This window comes from Uloborus diversus, chromosome 2, assembly GCF_026930045.1.
Source record: "Uloborus diversus isolate 005 chromosome 2, Udiv.v.3.1, whole genome shotgun sequence".
NCBI classification, from domain to species: domain Eukaryota; kingdom Metazoa; phylum Arthropoda; class Arachnida; order Araneae; family Uloboridae; genus Uloborus; species Uloborus diversus.
Genome location: NC_072732.1, coordinates 138,157,652 through 138,179,372, shown reverse-complemented (window position 1 = coordinate 138,179,372; position 21,721 = coordinate 138,157,652). Strand labels below are relative to the sequence as shown.

General features: G+C 34.8%; 1 protein-coding gene across 1 annotated transcript in view; it reads right to left on the bottom strand.

The window, feature by feature from the left end:
* LOC129216044 (intersectin-1-like) overlaps positions 1–21,721 on the bottom strand; it is a 178,647-nt gene that overhangs the window by 81,495 nt on the left and 75,431 nt on the right. The window contains exons 19-25 of the mRNA XM_054850189.1: positions 14,707–14,854; positions 13,534–13,680; positions 13,048–13,109; positions 12,391–12,455; positions 7,966–8,147; positions 6,141–6,206; positions 4,124–4,156 (exon numbers count right to left, since the gene is read on the bottom strand). Coding sequence (XP_054706164.1) covers positions 4,124–4,156; positions 6,141–6,206; positions 7,966–8,147; positions 12,391–12,455; positions 13,048–13,109; positions 13,534–13,680; positions 14,707–14,854 — 703 coding nt within the window. The remainder of the gene's footprint in view (positions 1–4,123; positions 4,157–6,140; positions 6,207–7,965; positions 8,148–12,390; positions 12,456–13,047; positions 13,110–13,533; positions 13,681–14,706; positions 14,855–21,721) is intronic.

The window sequence follows — 21,721 nt, the reverse complement described above, 5'->3', positions numbered from 1 at the left end:
ACTGCTGAAAGTGATACACAGGATGAAAATGTGATCCTAAAACTGAGCAGTAGATTTTGAAAAATCAAAGTCAGGCAGTGTATTTGTCAAAGTGTTTAATTCATTAACTTTAAATGTCATAGAGATGTAAAATATATTTTTGATAATCTTCGGAGGAGAATATTCAAGAATTATTCTCCTAAAATATAAGTAATAATAGCATATTACACAATTTAGACATAAATAACTCCAAGTTATAAGAATATCCAGAATTGTCGTTGAACAAGTTTAAGAGTCCAATACTGTTTTAAAAAACAAATTGCTCTTTGGAAATTCAGAGAGTTTGAATGCACAATTCAGGTACAAAATCATGTTTTTTTTTTCCCAATGAAAATTCTTAAACCACGCTCAGGTAGTAAATAATCTTTAAAAACTGAATTTTTAAGTCAAGGTGTTCATTTTAATAATGTCAGTTGTTATATGAGCATATTTTGCTCAGCTGAGTAATAGGTATGTTTTTCTAATATTAAAGTGAATAGAGATGTACCGAGTAGCACTTTGGCCGAGTACCGAGTACTTGGCCTTTCACTACTTGGCCGAGTACCGAGTTATCGAGTACCAATTATGTTTTAAGAACAACCACCAACGCACGTGATAAATTTTGAACTCATTGGAATAGTAGTACAGACCTCCATGTCCATATAATAGTTTCCAAGACAAAATTCCAGCTGAAATGTAATTACGCATTATCAAAAAATTTTTGCTTGTGTCAAAAATTTTACAAAAAAGTTATTTTTGAAATTAAAAATAAACAAATAATTAAAAGGTGTGATTAATCAAGTTGGAGTTGAAACAAATTATATCAATCTATTATAGTTCTAATCTGCCAAATGAATAATTTTTAAAAGCAAATAAAACAACGTTAAGAGCACAAATCTGCAAAAACACTGCAGATACGTGTTTCTGCGTTACAAAGAATGTGTTTTTCAGTGCATAAAATGTGAGCTAATCAATGTAAAGACATCAAAAAAAAAAAACTTTTGTCGAATGTCTTTAAATCCATAAGCTCACATTTTGTGCACTGAAAAAGGCATTTCTTGTAACGCCAAAACACGTGTCTGCAGTGTTCCTGCACATTTGAGCTTTTAAAGTTGTTTTATTTGCTTTTTTAACTAGTGATACCCGCACGGCTTTGCCCGTAATAGAAAAAATCAAAAGGTCTTTTGGTTCGCCTGTATATTTACAAATAATGTATGGTGAATTATCTCGCCAGTTGGCTTGTACCCATCTTACGGTTCCACGTTACGATAATTTCGTATCTCGCCAATTGGCTTGTGCCCATGTTACGGTTCCACGTTATGATAATTTCGTAATTTACTCGTCCATCTTATGATATTTTTTTTCTTAAAATTGGAATAGAAAAAGAATCACATCGAATTTTCAAAAAATTGCTTTGAGGTGCACACCCCCATGCTATATACTAACTTTGTGCCAAATTTCATGAAAATCGGCTGAACGGTTTAGGCGCTATGCGCGTCACAGGCATCCTACAGACATCCAGACATCCTCCGGACAGAGAGACTTTCAGCTTTATTATTAGTAAAGAAGAAGATAAAGATTCTTTCCCATTTTATTAAATTTCTGTGAAAAATGGGCTTAAAATTGGAATAGAAAAAGAACAAAATCGAATTTTCGAAAAATCGCTTCGAGGTGCACACCTTTATGCTACAAACTAACTTCGTGCCAAATTTCATGAAAATCGGCCAAACGGTCTAGGCGCTATGCGCGTCACAGACATCCTACAGACATCCTACAAACATTCAGACATCCTCCAGACAGAGAGACTTTCAGCTTTATTATTAGTAAAGAAGAAGCAAAGGTATTTTTATATTTCTTATAAATAATTTTTGTTTGTAGCAAAAATCCATTTAATAATATAACAATTTAATATTTTTTATACTTACCTTTTATGCCCCATTTTTAAAATAAGTTTTATTAACTTTGGAGACATTAAAATCAAGATTTACTCCATTGACGCATAACAAACTTCATTTTTCTCAAAATTGAAATTTGACTTGTAAATGATTGCAGTACATCATATGCTTAACTTTTTTATTAATTGTAAACTCTGTTTTGAACAATAATCAATTTTTTACAACTACAGTGAAACCTCAATAAGTAGTCGACCGTTTAAGTGGTCACTCCGTTTAAGTGGTCGTTTTTCTTTGGTCCCGAAAAGGTCTCATTCACAGTAATGTAAAATGATCCTCCTTCACTGATCACCAAATTTAATTTTACCCCGGTTAACTAGTCACTCAAAAATTGTTTTCTAAAATTCCTTTTCCTTATCGGATCTTGGGAAATAGTGTCGGACTTAGTTGAAAGGCTGTTTGATAGTCATTTTTCCTGGAAATCTCGATCCTCCGTTCTGGTCATTCAAAGCATACTTCCTGCTGTGACTCGGCTAAGTGCCAAGAGTATGAATCATACTCCTTTCAGCAAGACATACAAAATCTAATACAGTGAAACCTGTGTAAGTTGACCACTTGCGGTGCAGTACTTTGGTGGTCAACTTAGACAGGTGGTCAACTTATAAAGGTTGTAATGATTTTTTTTTTGTCATTTCTTGCACTATGTATTCATTTTTTGACTAATTGATACTTATTCTTTCTGTTCAACTCACTTTCATTGTTTAGCATTACTTTGAAACAATAATTTAAAATGTTATTTAAATATTTTTAGATATTATTTTCCCAAAATGACATATAATGTGTCATGCAAATTTAAAATTTCAGTAAATTGATTAAAAAAAAAAGTCTTATTGTTTATGAAAAGTTACTCATTTGATATTAATAGTTCCTAAAAATTCATAGCTAATCAAAAATTACAAATTTTTCGCTTTATTTTTTTCTCATATACTTTTATAACCCCATGATCAAACTCAAAAGGAGGTTTAGTTATGCTGCTGTTTCATTTAGTTGGTAAAATGCTGGTCTGACATCAAAAATATTCTTGGAAAGCTATAAAAAAAAGAATTTGCTAAATAAAATTTTGAAAAATAAACCAAGTGGTCAACTTACAAAGGGTTTTTTTTACAATACTCCAAACCAAATTTGGTGTTCATTAGTGGTCAAGATAGACAGGTGGTCAAGATAGAGAGGTGGTCAAGTTACAGAGGTTTTCCTTCATTATATAAGATAGGACTAATTCCGTTCCAGACAAAAGCGGTCAACATAGACAGGTGGTCAACTTACAAAGGTGGTCAACTTTACAGGTTTTACTGTACCTGGAGAAAGTTAGTCAGTATTTAACATCCGTTCAAGGAACGACAAACACAGAATTTACAGCTTGATGTATGTTAGAAGAGATCATTCTTTTCTGTAAGCAACAACTTCATGAGTTAACATGAAAGGATTGTATTAATGTACTGTAACTACATTAAAATAAGTTGTTATTTAGCAATGTATAAGTAAGAGAAAATGAAACAAAATAACTATCATTAATATTTTTCTCCCTTTTTAATATTTCCACTAATTTATGAACATGGATTACATAAGCTATTGTTTTTCTCACAGAATTCTACTGCTATTGATGAATATTTGTAAGGCTTTTTTTTTCTTCCTTAATTTCCCACTCCACATAAGTAGTCACTCCGCATAAGTGGTCTAAAATTTTTGTTCTCTTGAGTGATGACTTAATGAGGCTTTACTGTACTCAGTATTGGCCGAGTATCTGATCAAAATTTGGCCAAGTACCGAGTACTCGGCAAATTGGCCGAGTAGTTACCGAGCACTCGGTATGGCTCTAAAAATGAAGCCAGAAAAACTTAAAGCACCACTTAAGCAAGTAAAAATTTGCTTCTCAAATTTTTACTCAAAAAGTAAAATTGCATAGTGACAGAAAACTTTTGAAACAAAATCTATTATTTTAGACCAAGATAAAATAGTGGAAACAAAATTTAAATAAAAATAGTCAATAGCAAACAAAGTGCAGGAGCATGCATTACCATGTTTTATATACAAAATTATTTCAAGTGCATGCATATATTTTACAAATCCAAATAATTTAGCTTATATTCAGTACAATATCAAACATTAACTTGTGCTCTACATGGTGAAACATGCTAGTAAATGCATGCATTTACCCTTGGTTTTGGACTATACATTGAAGTCTCATACTGTAAGCATGTAAATAAATTATGGGAGTTACAAAATGAATAGTTCTAATAATCACTTAAAACATTTCTTTCATTCTAAATAAAAGGTAAATTTTATAGTAGGAATAAGGTGACCACTTGTTTCCTCAAAATCAGACATTTAACAATTTCAGGCAACTGCATGTGTATTTTTTAAAAAAGTCCAATTTTTAAAGTTGAATTTTGTTACTTTGAGCTTATTTCAGAAAAGAGCAGAAATGAACTCTTAAAAAAGAAATCAAACTGGTGTAGTTTTATGTATTTTAATGCTCAAATTTGCTTTATTATATTAGGTGCTGATGTTAAATAAGAATACAATTTGCGCCAGATTTCCTGTATTTTACTTTTACAGTTAAGATTGGTTAAAAAACTGCTGAAATGAAAGTCTTTCTTTTCTTTCTTTTTTTGTCGAATCACAAACTATTCATAAGCAAAAATACCCTTTCCCAGGTGCATTAAGGCTGTGCAGTTCTTAACTTTAGCACCTTGCAGTTCTTAATAATATAATCTTGTCCATTAAGCATAGAACTCTAGTACTGCCCAAATGCAGGGTGATTAGCTTGAGAGAATGCTTTTTCAAAAGGTCACGATTAGTAATTGATTAAAAAAAAAAAAAAGACATACAGCTTATTTTAATTCCTTATAAAGAAGAGCAAGCAAATACAGTGATGACAGAGGTGTCTTCGAGCCAAAGATGAGACTACTTTTGAGCCTGAAGGCAATCATGATGAGACTCAAACAAACACATTACATATGAACTGAAATTTGTGGACAGAAAATCCACAAAATCCTGAGCCATCTATTTTTCAAGAAAATAGTAGCTGAAATAGGATATGACAAAGTTAACTGTAAAAATGCTGGTGACTTTTTTTTATAAAATGAATTTATCGCATTACTGGCCGAAAAAAATTACATGCAGCCCAAGAAATTGCTAAGTATAAAGACATAAAAATATTTGAGTGGATACCATAGTGGAAAAATGTCAGCATTGCAGAAATGGAAGTTTTTTTCAAACTATTATTACAAATGGGAACTTATTTCCTTTCAGTACAACATTGTTGGGGTGCAAATAAAATATAAAATCTATATTTTTAGCGAGCAAATAAGAGTTGAAAACAATTTCAATTATTACTGCATTATTTTCCCTTAGCTATTAACTCAAAACTATCTTTAGACAGATTACACTAAGTACATCCTACACTAAATTGTTTGACAGAATATTCCAGAGAATGAATATTGCGGCAAATTGTGTAATATTTTACATTACTGAAATCTGAATTAGAAACATTTTCAAGACTGAGAGTGTCTAGTACGCTCATTTGTATCCTTGATTATGAATGCTTATTTTCATATTTTATCAGTCTTTAGTAGCAAACATGCAAATTCCGAAATTCAAGTTAAAAAGCTATAATACAGATAAGCTGAAAAACTGTAATTGAACTTGATTTTACAAACTTTCAAATTTCTGATGAACCTCAGTTCAATAATGTGAAACCCCAGAAACACATTATTCACATACACACACAAAAACATCCCAACATTTTTCTTTTTGTTTGTACGAGAAGAGACATTTAAAAAGCTTCAATTTTCTCTGCATTAAATAATTAAAAAACATGCTAGTCAACTTGAAAATAACTTTTAATCATCTTGGAGTCGCAATTTGGTAACATTACGTTTTTAGCAGATTGTAACATCTATGAAAAACTAGAGAATATTTTAATACAGCAAGAGCTGGGATGAGGGTGATTTGATAGCGGTTGATAAAGGAATACAGGTTGAGAAATATAATATAAGTAATAAAATAAAACATTTTGAGAAAAAAGAAAGGAAATAAATTTTCAAGCAAAATATTATGTTAATGCACCATTTTTATTTAGTTACTTATTAAACTACAAGTGAAAGAAGATAATGAATGACAAGCAAAAGAGTTAGCATAAGAAAACAAAGTTATGATTAGTATTACTACCTCTATAGATGTGGATGAAAATGAAAAATCACTTTTAGTTTCAGTCTCATTTATTACTACAGGTGCCTAAAGAAAAAGAAATAGGTTAGTAATATCAAGAAATTCCTGTGGCAAAAGTTTATGTAAAACACCAAAGTGAAATAGTTACGTTTTGAAAAGTATTGAATTTAATTAGAGTGAACAATTTGAAATTTATTTTCCCATGCTTTAACATGCTCATAAAATTTTTTTATTACAGACTTGCATGCAGCTACTCTCACTTAAATTTCGGAAATTGCCCTTAATTAAGGAGTTCACAAGGGAAAAAAAAGAGAGAACTGTTTAGACTTTTTGTTTATACACACTACGACATTAGTATTATTACTTTCCTTAATGCTCATCTTGGCATTAAAAAAGTTTTAAAAACAAAAAGTGAGTTAAATATGAGCTGAAGTTCAAAATTTGCAGCCAACAATTAGCCGCAAAAGGTCAAGGTCATTCTTTTTTTTATCTGAGCTTTTGCAGAAAAAGTAACAACAAGTTTAAAAATACAATTTGAAACAAGTGAGGGCTGCATAGTTGGGGGGGGGGGTGAAAGAAAGGGCATCCCCCAATATATATATATACACAGTGAAGCACCGTTTATACGTTTTTGAAGGGACTGTATGAAAAAAGCGTACAAACGAAAAAACATATAATAGGTATAGGTTAATATGCATTAGACTTTGCAGGGACCAAATTTAAAAACGTATAAAAGAGAAACGTATAAACGGTGCTGTGTGTATATATATATATATATATATATATATTTTTATTATTTGTTTCTTTTTTGCTGTAAAAATAATGTAAATTGGTTTCAAATCATCTTTTCTTTTGGTGTACCCCCCCCCCCCCCAAACATTTTTTGAACTACAGCAATGCAAAAATGCTTAACTAAAGTCCTTTTCACAAGGCAATAATTTGTACTAGCCTTTCATTAGCAATTGCTCAATTTACTGCTTGATAGTTTTTGCAGAACAATAAAAACGTCAAACACATAAAACAACCATGAAACCAACAAGAGCATAATGCTTAGGCAAAAGACTAAGCAATGTCTTTAGGTAAATTCAGACACGTCAATAAACTGGACCACTGAATAGACATTAATACATAGATAAAAAACAAAATATGTTTAATACTTTGAGGTCTATGCCGAGCGTCACTCGGGTTGTAGTTTTTGGTGAAGGGAACTAAGCTCGAGATTCTCCCGGGGTCGAATTTTTACTCTCTTAGTTATTAAAGTACGAGTTCTATATGTTTCTAACCTTTTTAGATACCATCTATGAACATTATACTTTCAAAAACAAAAATATAGATGGTAACACCAGGCAGAAATAATTACATGAATCGTGATAGAAATTGGGTTTAAATTCGAGTTTGTGCTTTGAAATATACTGTATAAAAGCAAATTTTATTAAATAATGTTTATTTTCAAATTAAATCTATTTCCAGATATTTGTTAAAGATTTAGGTAAGTTTTTAATTGAGTCTGGGTAAACTTTTATGGTTAAAAATTATGTTTTCCTGTGCAGAACTTTTTTTTAGTTTCGAACATGCTTTTTTTGACAATTTCTTACTAAAAATTGATTTTTATTTCATTCAAATAGTTCTTTTATTACAAAAGAAAACATCTAAAGTATGTAACACAATAAAAATTACTAAAATACACATCTTCCCAGTTTTTTTTTTTTTTTTTGAAAAATCATGCAAAGCACCAAAAAATCCCAGTCTGAAGGGAGATATGTGGTCGAAATAGCTCAGACCTGAATGTGTTAACAAATAAAACGTGTAAAGTGTGCTTACTAACCTGTTCATCACTTTTTTTCACATAATTACTAGGAAAAATTCCAGTTCTATTTTCAATTGTTCCTGTCCACCAATCACCTTCTTTTTTAGTAACTAAGATTGTCTCTCCTACTTGGAAGCACAAGTCACCAGGTTCCTGAGATTGATAGGAATATGTTGCTACGTAGTACTCAGGTATTCCTTCTGAAAATATATAATAACACACTAAGTCACTAAGTGAAGAAACAGATATTAACCCGCTTTACCCAATTTTTTTAATTTTTCTTAAATTTGAGAAGAGTGTTATTTTTTAAAGATTCAGCTGTCCTTTAAATAGGACTGTGGGATAAAATAAGTTAATAAATAATCAACAAAGTTTCAAACAAATTATTTGAATTTTTAGTCTAGAAGAATGTCTATTTAAATTTTAATATGCTTGAAGTAGGGGGGAAAACATATGAGCAGTGCGAGTTTTAAAAGTGGAACTGAAAACATAAAAAATGCATTAGTTGCTTGAAGAAAAGGCTTAATTTGCATTAATATGCAATATTAAATAATAATTATAAAACAAGAGCCCATGAGTGCCAGACCTACGCCATAGTACAAAAGCCCAAAATTTTTCTGCATAATCATATCACAGCAGGTATGAACGGATTGCTATTATTTAAGCTGAGTTCATAGGCGGATTTAGGCCGAAATATTTGGGGGTGCAACAGTAACAGGGATCTGAGGAGGGGGGGGGGGGGGGCTATTTCCGGAATAACAAGGCAGGTGCGAAATCAGAAAATAATTTTAGGGCGGAACACTTTTAAGTCTAAAAAACGCGATGTAAACCATATTTAGTAAGATTAGGGGATGGGCAATTCTTAACATTTCAAACTGCAGAAAAAGTCTTAAACGAAAGTCGATATTAGAAGCAATGGGTGAATCTAGCTACTGGTTTGGAATGGGATTTACGCCCCAGAAAAAATTAGAAATAGTAGTTTTGAAAACGCAGTTTTACAGTTCTTGGTGATATTTTAGAGGCAAGAAAGGTACGTGTGGCTCCAAGGCTATTTTTAGAAATTTTAGTCTTATAAATGTGGTTATAGTCCACATTTATAGTTTGGATTATGAATGAGACTCATAGACTGCCTCCAATCGATTTTTTGAAAAGCAGATAGAAATACGTAACTCCCTCCCCCACGCTACCTCTTTAACTTTTCATAATTGAAGTTCCAAAAATACTACGGAGGACAATTTTTGATGCTGTTACCGGACGGGGTGTTCTGGAGCTCTCCCCTGGAAAATTTTCGAAATTGAAGTCCTAAAAATGAAGTTCTTCTGCAATAATCTATGGTATTAAAAAAAAAAGGATTCTCCCACTTAAATGTTCCGAAACAGTAGTTTTCAAAACCAAAATATTAACATTCTTTGATGATAATAGAGAAAGGGGGGTCAGAGGCCCTTGTTCGAATATTTTCCAAAATTAAAGTCTTAAACACATGAGTGTAAGACCATATTTGGTAACGTTAGGGACACTGCAGTTTTTCAAAACTGAAGCTCCAAAAACAAAATTTTAAACGATTTTCGATGTATTTAGGTGATTAGAAGATCTTCCTTGGAAATTTTACGAAAGTGAAGCCCAAGATTTGGAGAAGAAACATTTTGAGGACCAATAGATAAAATGAAAACGAAATAGAAAAAAATTAAAAAAAAAAGGGAGGGGGAAATATGAAAGAAAGAAGATTGTGCGAGAAGGCACACAATTCGCCGCCAATAATCTAAAGCTGTTGAAAAATTTATATGTCAATATTTCTTTTTGAAAGAGAAATTAAGATTTTTTCCCAACATTCTTTTTTTTTCCGTAAAATAACTGCGTTTTCCCAAAATGAGATCTTTTCTTCTCTTCAATAATACGGAATATTTTTGTAAAAACTTCTACTCAGCATTTTGTGGGTAGGGTCACCAGTTTGTGCCCCTCCCCCCCCCCTGGATGCACAACTGCAGTAAATTGTCCGGTAGTCCTCCTTCAAAAAAATTTTGATATTTTACCTTAAAATTTTTGGTTTTCGGTTGATTTCGGTGTAGATTTTATTGATCAAGTTTCTTGCAATAGCCATTTTTTTTTGGCCTTTATTAGCCATTATTGTTTTAAAATAGAAGAATTTGTATTGATATACGAATAAATACCCAATTACAGAACATGCAATTATTCTACACAATAACACGGCACTGAACAATAAATTCTTTGAGAAGTTTCTTTATTTGCATGAAATTATTTATTAGGTTTTTTTTTTCCTTCAAATGGATAAATTTACTTTAATTCTTAATATGAGCACAGTTATGTTTTTCTTTCACTAGGGACGTGTGGTGATACACTGGATTTAAGTAAATTTACTAGTATAGCAGCTATGAATTTTTTCCCCCAACTGAGTTTCTGAGTGAAATATACTAAACTAATTTTTTTTCAAAACCCAACCAAAAATTTTGGGGGTGCGACGCACCCCCTGGCACCCCCGTAAATCCGCCTATGGCTGAGTTGCTGGCTTCGGTAGGAAATAGATAACAAAAGGTGCGTTAAAAAACCGAGTCCTTCCATGTCAAGTGACCTTGTTGTCTCCACCCAACCATCTACGATTTGAACAAAAATTTATGGAGGTGTAGACATGCCTGTGAAACTAACCTATACAAGTTTTCAGCTTCCAAGATCCAAATCCTGCAGATCTAGGATAATTTGAAAAAAGGACTCCAAAATGGCAGATCAGCTTTTGTGAAATGAATTGTCATGTTAAGCACAGTTCCACCTTAGGAGGCCATTTGGAGCCCTCCCTTTTATTTCTTTTTGAGGTATCCTAGGTCCTAATGATTTGTATCTTGGAAGCTGAAACTTTGCATAGGTTAGTTTCAAAGGCATGTCTGTTGGCCTCTATAAAACATTCTCCAAATCGGAGATGGTTGGATGGGGACCAACAGGTTATGTGACATGGAATGACTATGATGTTTAGCCTTTTGCAGGAATTTGACGCACCTTTGCTACCTGTTTCCCGCCAAAGCCTGCACGACTTAGCTTAAATAATAGCAAACTTTTCTTACCAGCTATGATGTCCTCATGCAGAAAAATTTTGGGCCTTTATACTATGACGTAGGTCTGGCACCCATGGGCTCTTGAACTATTCAATTACTTAGTTAATTCTTTGCAAATTTGCACAAGAAAGTTCTATTTTTCTGAAAGCATCAATCAGATGTTCTATTATGTTTTTTTTTTAAAAAATTGTATTATTTTGAAAAACACGTAGGGGAAATCAGGGAGGTTTGACCTACTTTATCTTTTTTATATTTTTAACTGATGAGCATCATATGGTAAAATAGTATCAAGTAGAACCAGAAGTTGTTTCAAGCCATTTTGAAGAAGAATCAAGGAGGAATCACATGTAAGGTTTTTCTCAGACAAAAAAGTTTTTTTTTTTTGCAAGTTCATTTCTCCTGTATTATTTGTTATTAATGTACAGAAAAGTAAATTTAACTATTTGTGTACTCACACTTATGTACTAAGAGACTGCTTGAATCAAAATAAGTTCTCATCTTTAGTGATGTAAGTTACTTCAAAGACTTCCAAACAACTGTTGTATCATTTTAAATCAGAGACATTTTGTAAAATGTTTACCAACCAAACTTTCTTACATTATATTGGTTGCTCCATAAAAGTATCAACATGAATTTTCTATAAATTTTCTTAGATGATTTGTTGCATGCAGCTTCAGTTTTATTTATCCTGAAAAAGGTATTGAAGCAGCATCTGAAACAGATGTCATTAAGCTCCCTCATCCAATGATCAGTAAAGGCACAGAAAGAGTTGCTTTGAAAATAAAATTTGACCGACATTTCTAGCAATCTTAATTTCTACAGATTCAAATTAAATTCATTTAACAATTTATGGTACTTCCTTAGATATAGTTATTGTCATTATCTTGTGATTGCATCTAATTAGACATGTAATATTTGAACATAATTTTTCAATGTTTAAAATCCCTGTGCGTCGAGTCTTCCTAATAATGGGTCAAACCTCTCTTGAGTGGTGAGATTTGCACCAATTTAGACACTCTTGAAAAATTATGAATTGAAAACATAATAGTGTAAAAATTTGACAGACATCATAAAGAAACAATGTCAATTTGGAAATTTTCCAATGGTCAGAAAAAAGTAGAAAAATGTATTTAAAAATTGGATCAAACCTCCCTATTCTTTACACATCTAGCATCGCTTATAAGAAGAATTAAAAATGGTTTCAATAAAATCGCACAAGAGTTTCAGATCTATAAATATCAAATTAAAACAAAATCAAATGATTAACAGCTTTGAATAGCATGCAAAATTTTAACTCAATTATGAAAAGAGTTCCATGATTCAAGGGAAGTCATAAACAAATTTGAAATTAAATAGAAAAATAATGCGAAAGGGAACTAACCAGGTGGAGAAGTAATTACTTCTGGTGGTTCTTGAAGCTCATTTCTATTAAAGGCATTATCTTGACTATCAAGAAAAAGAAAAGTTTAAGAGATCTAGATTTGAAATTAGCATTAAAACAATCAAAACAATATCCAAGTATTTACAGATATATTAAATCACATAATGAAACAATAACAAATTTACACAAAATATTTATCTCAAAAGTATTAGGGGACCTGTGTACCTAGGGCCACTTTAATTGACATTTATTGATTTCTAAATTTTATTATTCAGTTGGGTGAGTTAATACACTAATTGATATTTTTGTAGCCATTTTAAAATCCTGGAGAAGAAAGTTATGACAAGTTAGGAGTGGAAAACATAATATAATCAGAAGGAAACTTTTGCAGCTCCTTACTTTGATTTTTGTGTAGCGATAAAACAAAAACATCTCTTTGAATTTTAGAATATAGTTTTAAATGACACATCAGGTCTTAATGAGATATTTTTCATGAATCTGCAACAATTATAAAAGTTTTAAAATCATAAAAACTTTATTGAAATGGGGAAAATTGATGTAAAAGACATTAGTTAAAAACTTGCAGTTAAATGGAAGGGCATTAATGCAAAACTACATAAAATTAAAAAATAAAATCATCACAATAGCATTACTAACCTATCATTGATTTTCATAGGTCCAGATATCAATTTCACATAAGATTTTGGGAACCATCCAAGCTAATGTGAGAAGAAATAAATAAGAAAATAACAATTAAATTGATTTCTAAAAAGTTACAATTGAATTTTAAGTTTTTACAAACAATTTACTGGTTTATACTGTTGTTAAGCAGGGTTAAACTAAGAACTAATTACCTTAGGAGCAGAACATTTGTTACTTTGCAGAAACTACCACAGTAAGATTTTACACTCTTCAAGAATATAATTGAGCAACGATTCAGAGACAAAAGGGCACAGAGATTACGGTTTTACATATTTTGTGTTCTTTTGTATATAAAGAGTTGATCTATTTATTATCTCTCAAAAGAAATGCGTCCCCCAAATGAAGTCACCATAATTCAAAATCTTTATTGTTCATAAAAGGATCAGCATACATTGAATATACAATTTGTAAAACACAGGAAACAAATTTTACAGCACTTACTTTGTCTTGAAACTCCCCATACCACCACATGTCTTGCTGTTCTTTGACTGTAATAACATCTCCTTTGTTGAAACTCAAATGATTTTCTTTCTTAGCCTTCCATGGAAATAAGGCTTGGGCTTGTAAACCATCAGGCATACTTTGACCCTAAATAAAAACCATTATTAAGCTTTAAGCATAATTACATTTTCAAAACTTAGACTTACGCAATTGCTTCAAGCAGTGACACTGAAATTATTTTTTTTTTCTAGAGCCAAATACACATGAAAAATATTTCACAAAGGCTTCAACATAAAAATTAAAGAAAATTAACGTTCGTTTCTTTGATGTCATTGAAAAAAATCAAATAAAATGTAGCTTAAAGGCCAAACTAAACTATAATTGCCTGCAAAATGGTAAACTGCTTTTTTCTTTTCTGGTTTTGAAGTACCAGCATTAAGAAGTGTTAATATCAATCAAATTTTGGGCGGCCTTTTTTGGGTCATTTACAAATGTTTGGTAGGGCAGGACCTGATTCAAGCATATGTAACTAAACAGTAGAGAAAGGCATCCAACACTTGGTGACATTTTTGAAATAAAATTTGAAAATGCTGTAATGATGCACAATATGATTAGAGGGGGAAAAAAAAGCTTTTATTCATTTCAAAATTTGTGAAATAACTGAAATTATAGGCTAAAAGCAAAAATTTAGTAGCAAGCTTTGTGTAAATATATTATGAACTTCTACAACTCTTTTCTGCACAGCAGAAGTTTCATTGGAAAAAAAAACTTTCAAACAAATACCTGAAAAAAGTAATTAAAAGTTTTAAGACCAGCTCATCGCATTGTCTAACACAATAATGGGAACTGTACCATTTGTGTAAAAGAAATTTAAATTGACACAAGGGAGATTTTTCATACATGGAAATACAAGGAGAGTAAGCAACTTTAGCAGAAATGCACCAACAATGCACAAAAAGTAAATCCATTAATTAAGGTTCAGCTAGTTCGGAAACTAATTTTTAATGCATAAGATGCTCTCATTTAAAAAATTACGAAATTTTATTCTGTACTTCCCTTTACTATCTTCAAAAGTTTGTGAAAGAATTTCTAGAAGTAATAACAATACAGAATGAAAGATTTTTACTGAGTATAACACTGAAAGAAGTAAAATGTATTTATAATCAATTTTACCTGACCAGGAACGGGAGAGACAGTATCAATAGATGTTGTTTTTTGAGGTTGGGTGAAGGAAGAATTTTCAGAATGCTGCAAAACATCTTTAATTACATTTTTCACTTCTAAGGATTCAGGTCCATTCTCAGGAGCTTCAGAAATGCCTCTGTAGAGAAATATATAACAGTTAATTATTATTTACTATGTTTTATAAATAGTTTAAATAGCAATATGTATTGCAACTAGTATTACTATGTACTCATATTTTTAGCACCCTCCCCCCCCCCCAAAAAAGATACACTTTAAACATAACATTTTATTCAAAAGTAGTAAGTTACCAGCCCCTAAAACCAGGGCTAATGCAATATACCAGACAGCCCAGCTATCACATCCAGAGACTGCAATTTCGTTCTTATTAGAACTCGTCAGTTTGGATTAGTGAATAACTGAGCTGGAGGAAGATGTCATCTCATTGAAGCTGAGAGTGCCAACAAACTGTTACATAAAGTAAATTTATCTCACCAGCAAATGATAACTGGGCTGTTTGGTATATTGCAAGCAGTTCTGCCTTAGCTCTGGCTTAGGGGTGGCAACTTATTGCTAAGATTTTAATTCAATTCATGAGTCGAACCGCACCATGCTACAGACACTTATTACTCCGAAACGCTTCTCTGCAATTCTAATTGCTATTTGAGCAATTTTTTTATTATTTAATATTAACTAATAAAACTACTAAAAAAAGCAGAAATAAGAACATTTATTTTCTGTTCTTCCATCCCGATAATTTCATCAAGACAGAAAACTGATGTTGGAAGGAATACTTAGTGTTTGATTTAAATGTTAAAACAAAAATAGAGAGAGAATAGACAGTATATATTGTAACAGATCCGGTGTGGCTTCCAACTTTCTTGAAAGGACGACACAGTTCTTGATTAAAAATACAGGAAATTTATTTACACTATGTACAGGAAAGAGCATCAACAACTGCTAAATTAATCATCAGCAATTAAACAAGTATCACTCAACAACGTAAACTCAACGGTTACACACGTATTTACTTCCAAATATGAAAACAACACAGCGAAATGCCTCGCAATAAACAGAGTTAATAAACTCTCAGTACAAATTCTCAATCGAAACAAACTTTTTATCACGCGGGACGCTTTTATAAACATCGAAAAGAGATCTCTCAACTATTCCAGAAAATGCTACAATATTCCACACTTTCTTATTTCTTTTCATCTTATCAATAAAAAAATAGGGGCCCATATACTTCAGCCGAATGTATAGGGGTTGTGTATTCATTACGGGAAATTATTTACAGGTTACGTTACTACAATAATTACTATTTACAGAATTTGTAACATTGCCCCCTTCCTAAGGACTGCACGTCCCGGGCAGTACAATCCCCAGAAAGGGTGCCAAACTTCTATCACAAGTTTACAAATATACACATTAATTAATAACTAACAGATACAGAAAACACAATAATAACAAGAAATATTACTAAACATTAAAAGCAAAAATTATCTACAACTTTTATGTTATCAACCATAGTTGTTTACTTAATGCTCATGAACTATGGCCATAGTATTTGGCTAACCGATCAATAATGTACAACCCTAGGTTTTGCATTAGGTGATTTTTGGATCCTCACTACGATGTCATTCAGTCGGTTAAGGACTTTATAGGGTCCATCCCAATGCGACTGCAATTTGGGTGAAAGACCTTTCCATCAGATGGGATTCCATAACCAAACCTTGTCGCCTTCGTTGAATTCATGTCCAGTAGACCTTGTGTCATATCGGGTCTTCATCTTCTCCGCCGCGATGTTGATTCGCTCTCGTGCGAAGTTATGAACGTCTTCCAACCGGGCCTGGAGATCCTGGATGTACTCCTCAGGCGATGAAGGCGCATTCGGAGAACGACCAAAGACGACATCACCAGGTAGCCGAAGCTCTCGTCCGAAGAGCATCTGAGATGTGGCATATCCGGTAGTCTCGCGGACAGCACTGCGGTAGGCCAGCAGGAACAAAGGTAGCTTCTTGTCCCAATCCTGTTGATTTCTGGATACCATAAGCGAGAGATTATTCAGGATTGTGCGGTTGAATCTCTCCAACATGCCGTCCGGTTGTGGGTGTAGTGGTGTTGTCCTAGTTTTCAGCCCTTAAACACAGCAGAGATGAAATTCCTCCCTTGATCGGAATGAATCTGCAAAGGTGTTCCATATCTCGAGATCCAATGTTGGACTAAAGTCTCTGCTACGGTGGTAGCTTCTTGATCTGGAATGGGATACACTTCGGGCCATTTGATGAAATAGTCGATGGAAACAAGAATGTATTTGTTCCCATCAGCAGTTCTTGGTAGAGGACCCAGGATGTCGATCCCAATTCATTCCAAAGGAGCTCCAACGTTGTACAGATGTGTCTTCCCTCTGCTTCTTTTCTTCAGTCCTTTACGAGCAGCACAGGCGTCACTGGAATGGCACCACTTCTCCAAGTCATCCTTTTCCTTGCTCCAGAAGAAGCGCTCCCAAACTTTATTGAGGGTTTTTAGGACACCAAAATGTCCTCCAGTCGCACTACTATGTATTTCTTTCAGAACATCTGGAATCCTTGATCGGGGAAGTAGAAACTGCCACCTAGATGTTTTGCCGTCGTCAGGTTCCCATTTTCGGTATAGCACGCCGTTCCGTAAATGGAGCGAGTTCCATAAAGCCCAGTATCTTTCTGTTGCAGGACTGAAGATGGAAACGTCCTGCCAGCTAGGTCGCTGACTGTCACTCTCCATGAACTCCAAAATTGGTTTTATGTCGGGGTCTTCAAGTTGATCTTTTCGAACTTGGTCGTTACTCCATGGATCAGGTTCTGGTGATGTTGGAGTCACTATCACCTGATAGGCAGTAGGGCTTGTCGTTCGATACTGTTTCTCGATTCAGGAACAATAATTGCAGTTCTCAGGGCAGGGTCCCCTTGATAAAGAGTCTGCATTACTGTGAGACAACCCTTTTCGGTGCTTGATCTCCATGTCATATTCCTAGAGCCGCTGTATCCACCTGGCTATCTGGCCTTCTGGATTCTTGAAGTTCAAAAGCCAAGTTAACGAGGCATGATCTGTCCGAAGCAGAAACTTTCGGCCGTAATGGTAATGATGGAAGTCATTTACAGCTTTCACTATGGCCAGTAACTCCTTTCTGGTGACACAGTAATTTCGCTCCGACTTTGATAAGCATTTGCTCCAGTAAGCGATGACATGTTCATTGCCGTAAATTTCTTGGGATAAAACAGCTCCGATGCCCTCGTGGCTCGCATCAGTGTCTAGGATGAAGGATTTTCCAGGTTGAGGATATGAGAGAATAGGCGTTGATGTTAAAGCCTCCTTCAGTTGTAGAAATGCATCTTCGCATTCTTTGGACCATTCAAACTTTTGCTTGCTCTCCGTCAGCTTATGCAAAGGTTGTGCAATGTTGGAAAAACCCTTCACAAACTTCCTGTACTACGTGCAGAGCCCCAGGAAACTTCGCAGCTGATGGATGTTTTCGGGACTACTCCAACTCTTGACCGCAGATACCTTTTCTGGATCGGTTTGTACACCCTCAGAAGAGATGTGACCAAGGTAAGTTCACTTCCCGGCGGAATAAATTACATTTGGACGGGCTTAACTTCAGATTGGCTTCCTTAAGCTTTTGCAGCACTTTCCTAAGAATAGCCAGGGGTTCTTCGAAGCTGCGTCCCACGATGATGATATCGTCTAAATAGACCAGACAGGATTCGTAAGAGAGTCCTCATACAGTCTCCATAAGAAGCTCGAACGTAGCTGGTGCATTGCAGAGGCCGAAGGGCATCACTTCAAACTGCCATAAGCCGTGTCCAGTTGTAAACGCTGTCTTCTCTTGGTCATCAGGGTGTATCTCAACCTGCCAGTAGCCGCTCTTCAAGTCCAGGGTCAAAAACCAATTGTGTCCGGAAAGAGTGTCCAAGGTGTTGTCTATCCGTGGAAGAGGGTAACCGTCTTTCTTGGTGATTTCATTCAGCTGCCGGTAATCGACACAAAATCTGGTGGAGCCATCTTTCTTTCGGACTAAGACGATGGGAGAGGCCCAAGGACTGGACGAGGGTTCGATGACATCATTCTCCTGCATCTCTTTCAGTAGGGTCTCAACCTCTTCCTTCTTGGCGAACGGTAGTCGTCTTGGATGCTGTTTAATAGGGGGGTGTTCTCCAGTGTAGATCCTATGCTGCGTTAAATTCGTACGGCCAACATCCTCCAATGTAGATGAAAACAGATGCTTGAAGTCATCCACCAATTGTTCCGCAGCAGTTCTTTGATCTTTCGATAATGGCGCACTCCCAATTAACTTCGATGTCAAGGACTCAGAAGACACAGTCTCGGGGGAATTGATTCTTCTAATGATGCAGTTTACTGGAGTACAGGTTGCTAACACTTCACCCTTCCGGATATTCCTTGGGCTTTCACTCACGTTGGCGACTCTCACAGGAATTACATCCTTAGAAATGTCCCCAAGCGTAGATGCTACCAGCACTCCTTTTAGGTTATTGCTTAGGTTAGGGTATTCAATGAGTCCAATTCGAAAACCATTGCTTTCTTCAATGGAGCCAGGTATTAATGATTCTGACCTTGAGGGAATTGATAAATCTGTTTGGGCTATTATTTGATGAGCGGATTTTACATCATTTTCAGCGTTGAAGATGGCTATGTCTTCTCTCATCGAGTGCAGTTCATTAGTCTTGAAGTCCAGGGTGAAGTCATATTTCTTTAAAAAGTCCAATCCGAGAATGAAGGGGTCCGTGATATCAGCGACGAATGCCGTATGATGGTAGGTGGCATTCCCAAACACAATTTCCAAGTCCACTTTACCTTCAATCTGGATTTTGTCACCTGTCACAGTCTGGAGACTTACGCGTGGCGATGTAAACAACAGTTTCAATCCAAATTCACGAGCCACATCTGTCCTAATGATTGTCACATTGGCTCCAGTGTCGACAATCAGTCTGCAGAGATTCCCATTTACATGTGCGTAAATGAAAAGTCCATTACCGCCGCTACTAGAAGAGGAAATCTGCAGAGCTCTGGTGGTGGTGATTTCCTTCCCTCGCGTAGCTTGGTGAGCCAGACAACTCCTTCGCAGGTGCCCTTCACTACCGCATTTCCAGCACTTCTGCTCTTGTTTCTTTTGGGATGTTATGCTGTTCAGATGTCTTGCCAAGTCACCGAGTTGTCTCTCAAGTTCAGCGAGGTGGGACGACCTGGAATCAGACTCATCAGCTTCCTGAGTCCGGATTAGATGGCGATCCACACGGGTTGCTTCTTGGGCGACCTCGTATCTCATCGCATAAACCAAAGCGGATTTCAGGTCGTTTACATTCGCCATCCGGAGGGCCTTCTGGATCTCAGGATTCCGAACTCTGTCGATGAAGTAGTTGAGAGCCAGGTTGTCTCGAGCATCCGCAGGACAGTCAAAAAAAGTAAGATGAGACAGTCTTTCGACATCTGCCGCTAGCTCTTGCAGGGTTTCCCCAGTTTTCTGGAAACGGGACTTCAACTGGAGTCGGCTGAAATCTTTCTGGCACTTCTCACCGAAGCGAAGCTCCAACGCAGCTGTGAGGGTGGCAAAATCCAGGCGCTGGCTGTCTGGGAGGGTCTGAAGAATGTCTGCTGCATTACCTCTCAGGGATGCTGCAAGATGGCAGGCCTTGGTAGCAGAGTCCCATCCGTTCGCTTCCGCCATTATCATGAATTGAGTTTTGTAAACCTGCCACGAAGTTTTCCCATCGAATGTGGCAAGTTTAATGGACGGTCGAGCAACCAATGTGGGAGCTGTGTGGAAACTGTATAGAGCTGCTTTCTACGGTCGCCAATCTACTTTCCTTGTCCTTAATTATTTCTTCCTTAAATGAAGTAAATTTCTTGTCTTCTTCTTCCAACTTATTTTCCACATTGGCGATGCGCTCTTCCACAGTATCAAATTTTTCTTCCAGAGCATCAACTTTATGTCCCATGGCGGTTAGTTGATTCTCCATCATGGTTTTCATCGAAGTTAGGTCACTTTTTATTTCATCTTGACTTATAGTAATTTTAGCAGTTAAATCACTATTTAACTGTTCCTGGTTAGTCGCCAATTCATTTTTCAATTGTTCTTGATTAGCCGGCATATCATTTTTTAATTGTTCTTGATTAGCCGCAATATCATTTTTTAATTGTTCTTGATTAGCCGCCATATCACTCTTCACAGAGTTGATTGCATCAAGAAGTTGTTTTAATTGTTCATCCATTGCGCGAGTAATCACCATAAAAATAAAGTCCAAATTCAAAAAGTTTTTATGGAAAAATGTCCAAAGTCACACTTACTCCAAGAAAGTCCCGAAGTAGCCCCACGTTGGGGGCCAATTGTAACGGATCCGGTGCGGCTTCCAACTTTCTTGAAAGGACGATACAGTTCTTGATTAAAAATACAGGAAATTTATTTACACTATGTACAGGAAAGAGCGTCAACAACTGCTAAATTAATCATCAGCAATTAAACAAGTATCACTCAACACCGTAAACTCAACGGTTACATGCGTATTTACTTCCAAATACGAAAACAACACAGCGAAATGCCTCGCAATAAACAGAGCTAATACACTCTCAGTACAAATTCTCCATCGAAACTAACTTTTTATCACGCGGGACGCTTTTATAAACATCGAAAAGAGATCTCTCAACTATTCCAGAAAATGCTACAATGTTCCACACTTTCTTATTTCTTTTCATCTTATCAATAAAAAAATAGGGGACCATATACTTCAGCCGAATGGATAGGGCTTGTATATTCATTACGGGAAACTATTACAGGTTACTAAAACAGGTTACGTTACTACAATAATTACTATTTACAGAATTTGTAACAATATTTTTGAAACTAAATGCTAACACAAACTAAAGACAACGTTTTGGAAAATAAATCAAAATTAACATATTGAGAGTAAAACACTGAGAAATTCTACAAATCTACATTAAGTACAATTAGAAA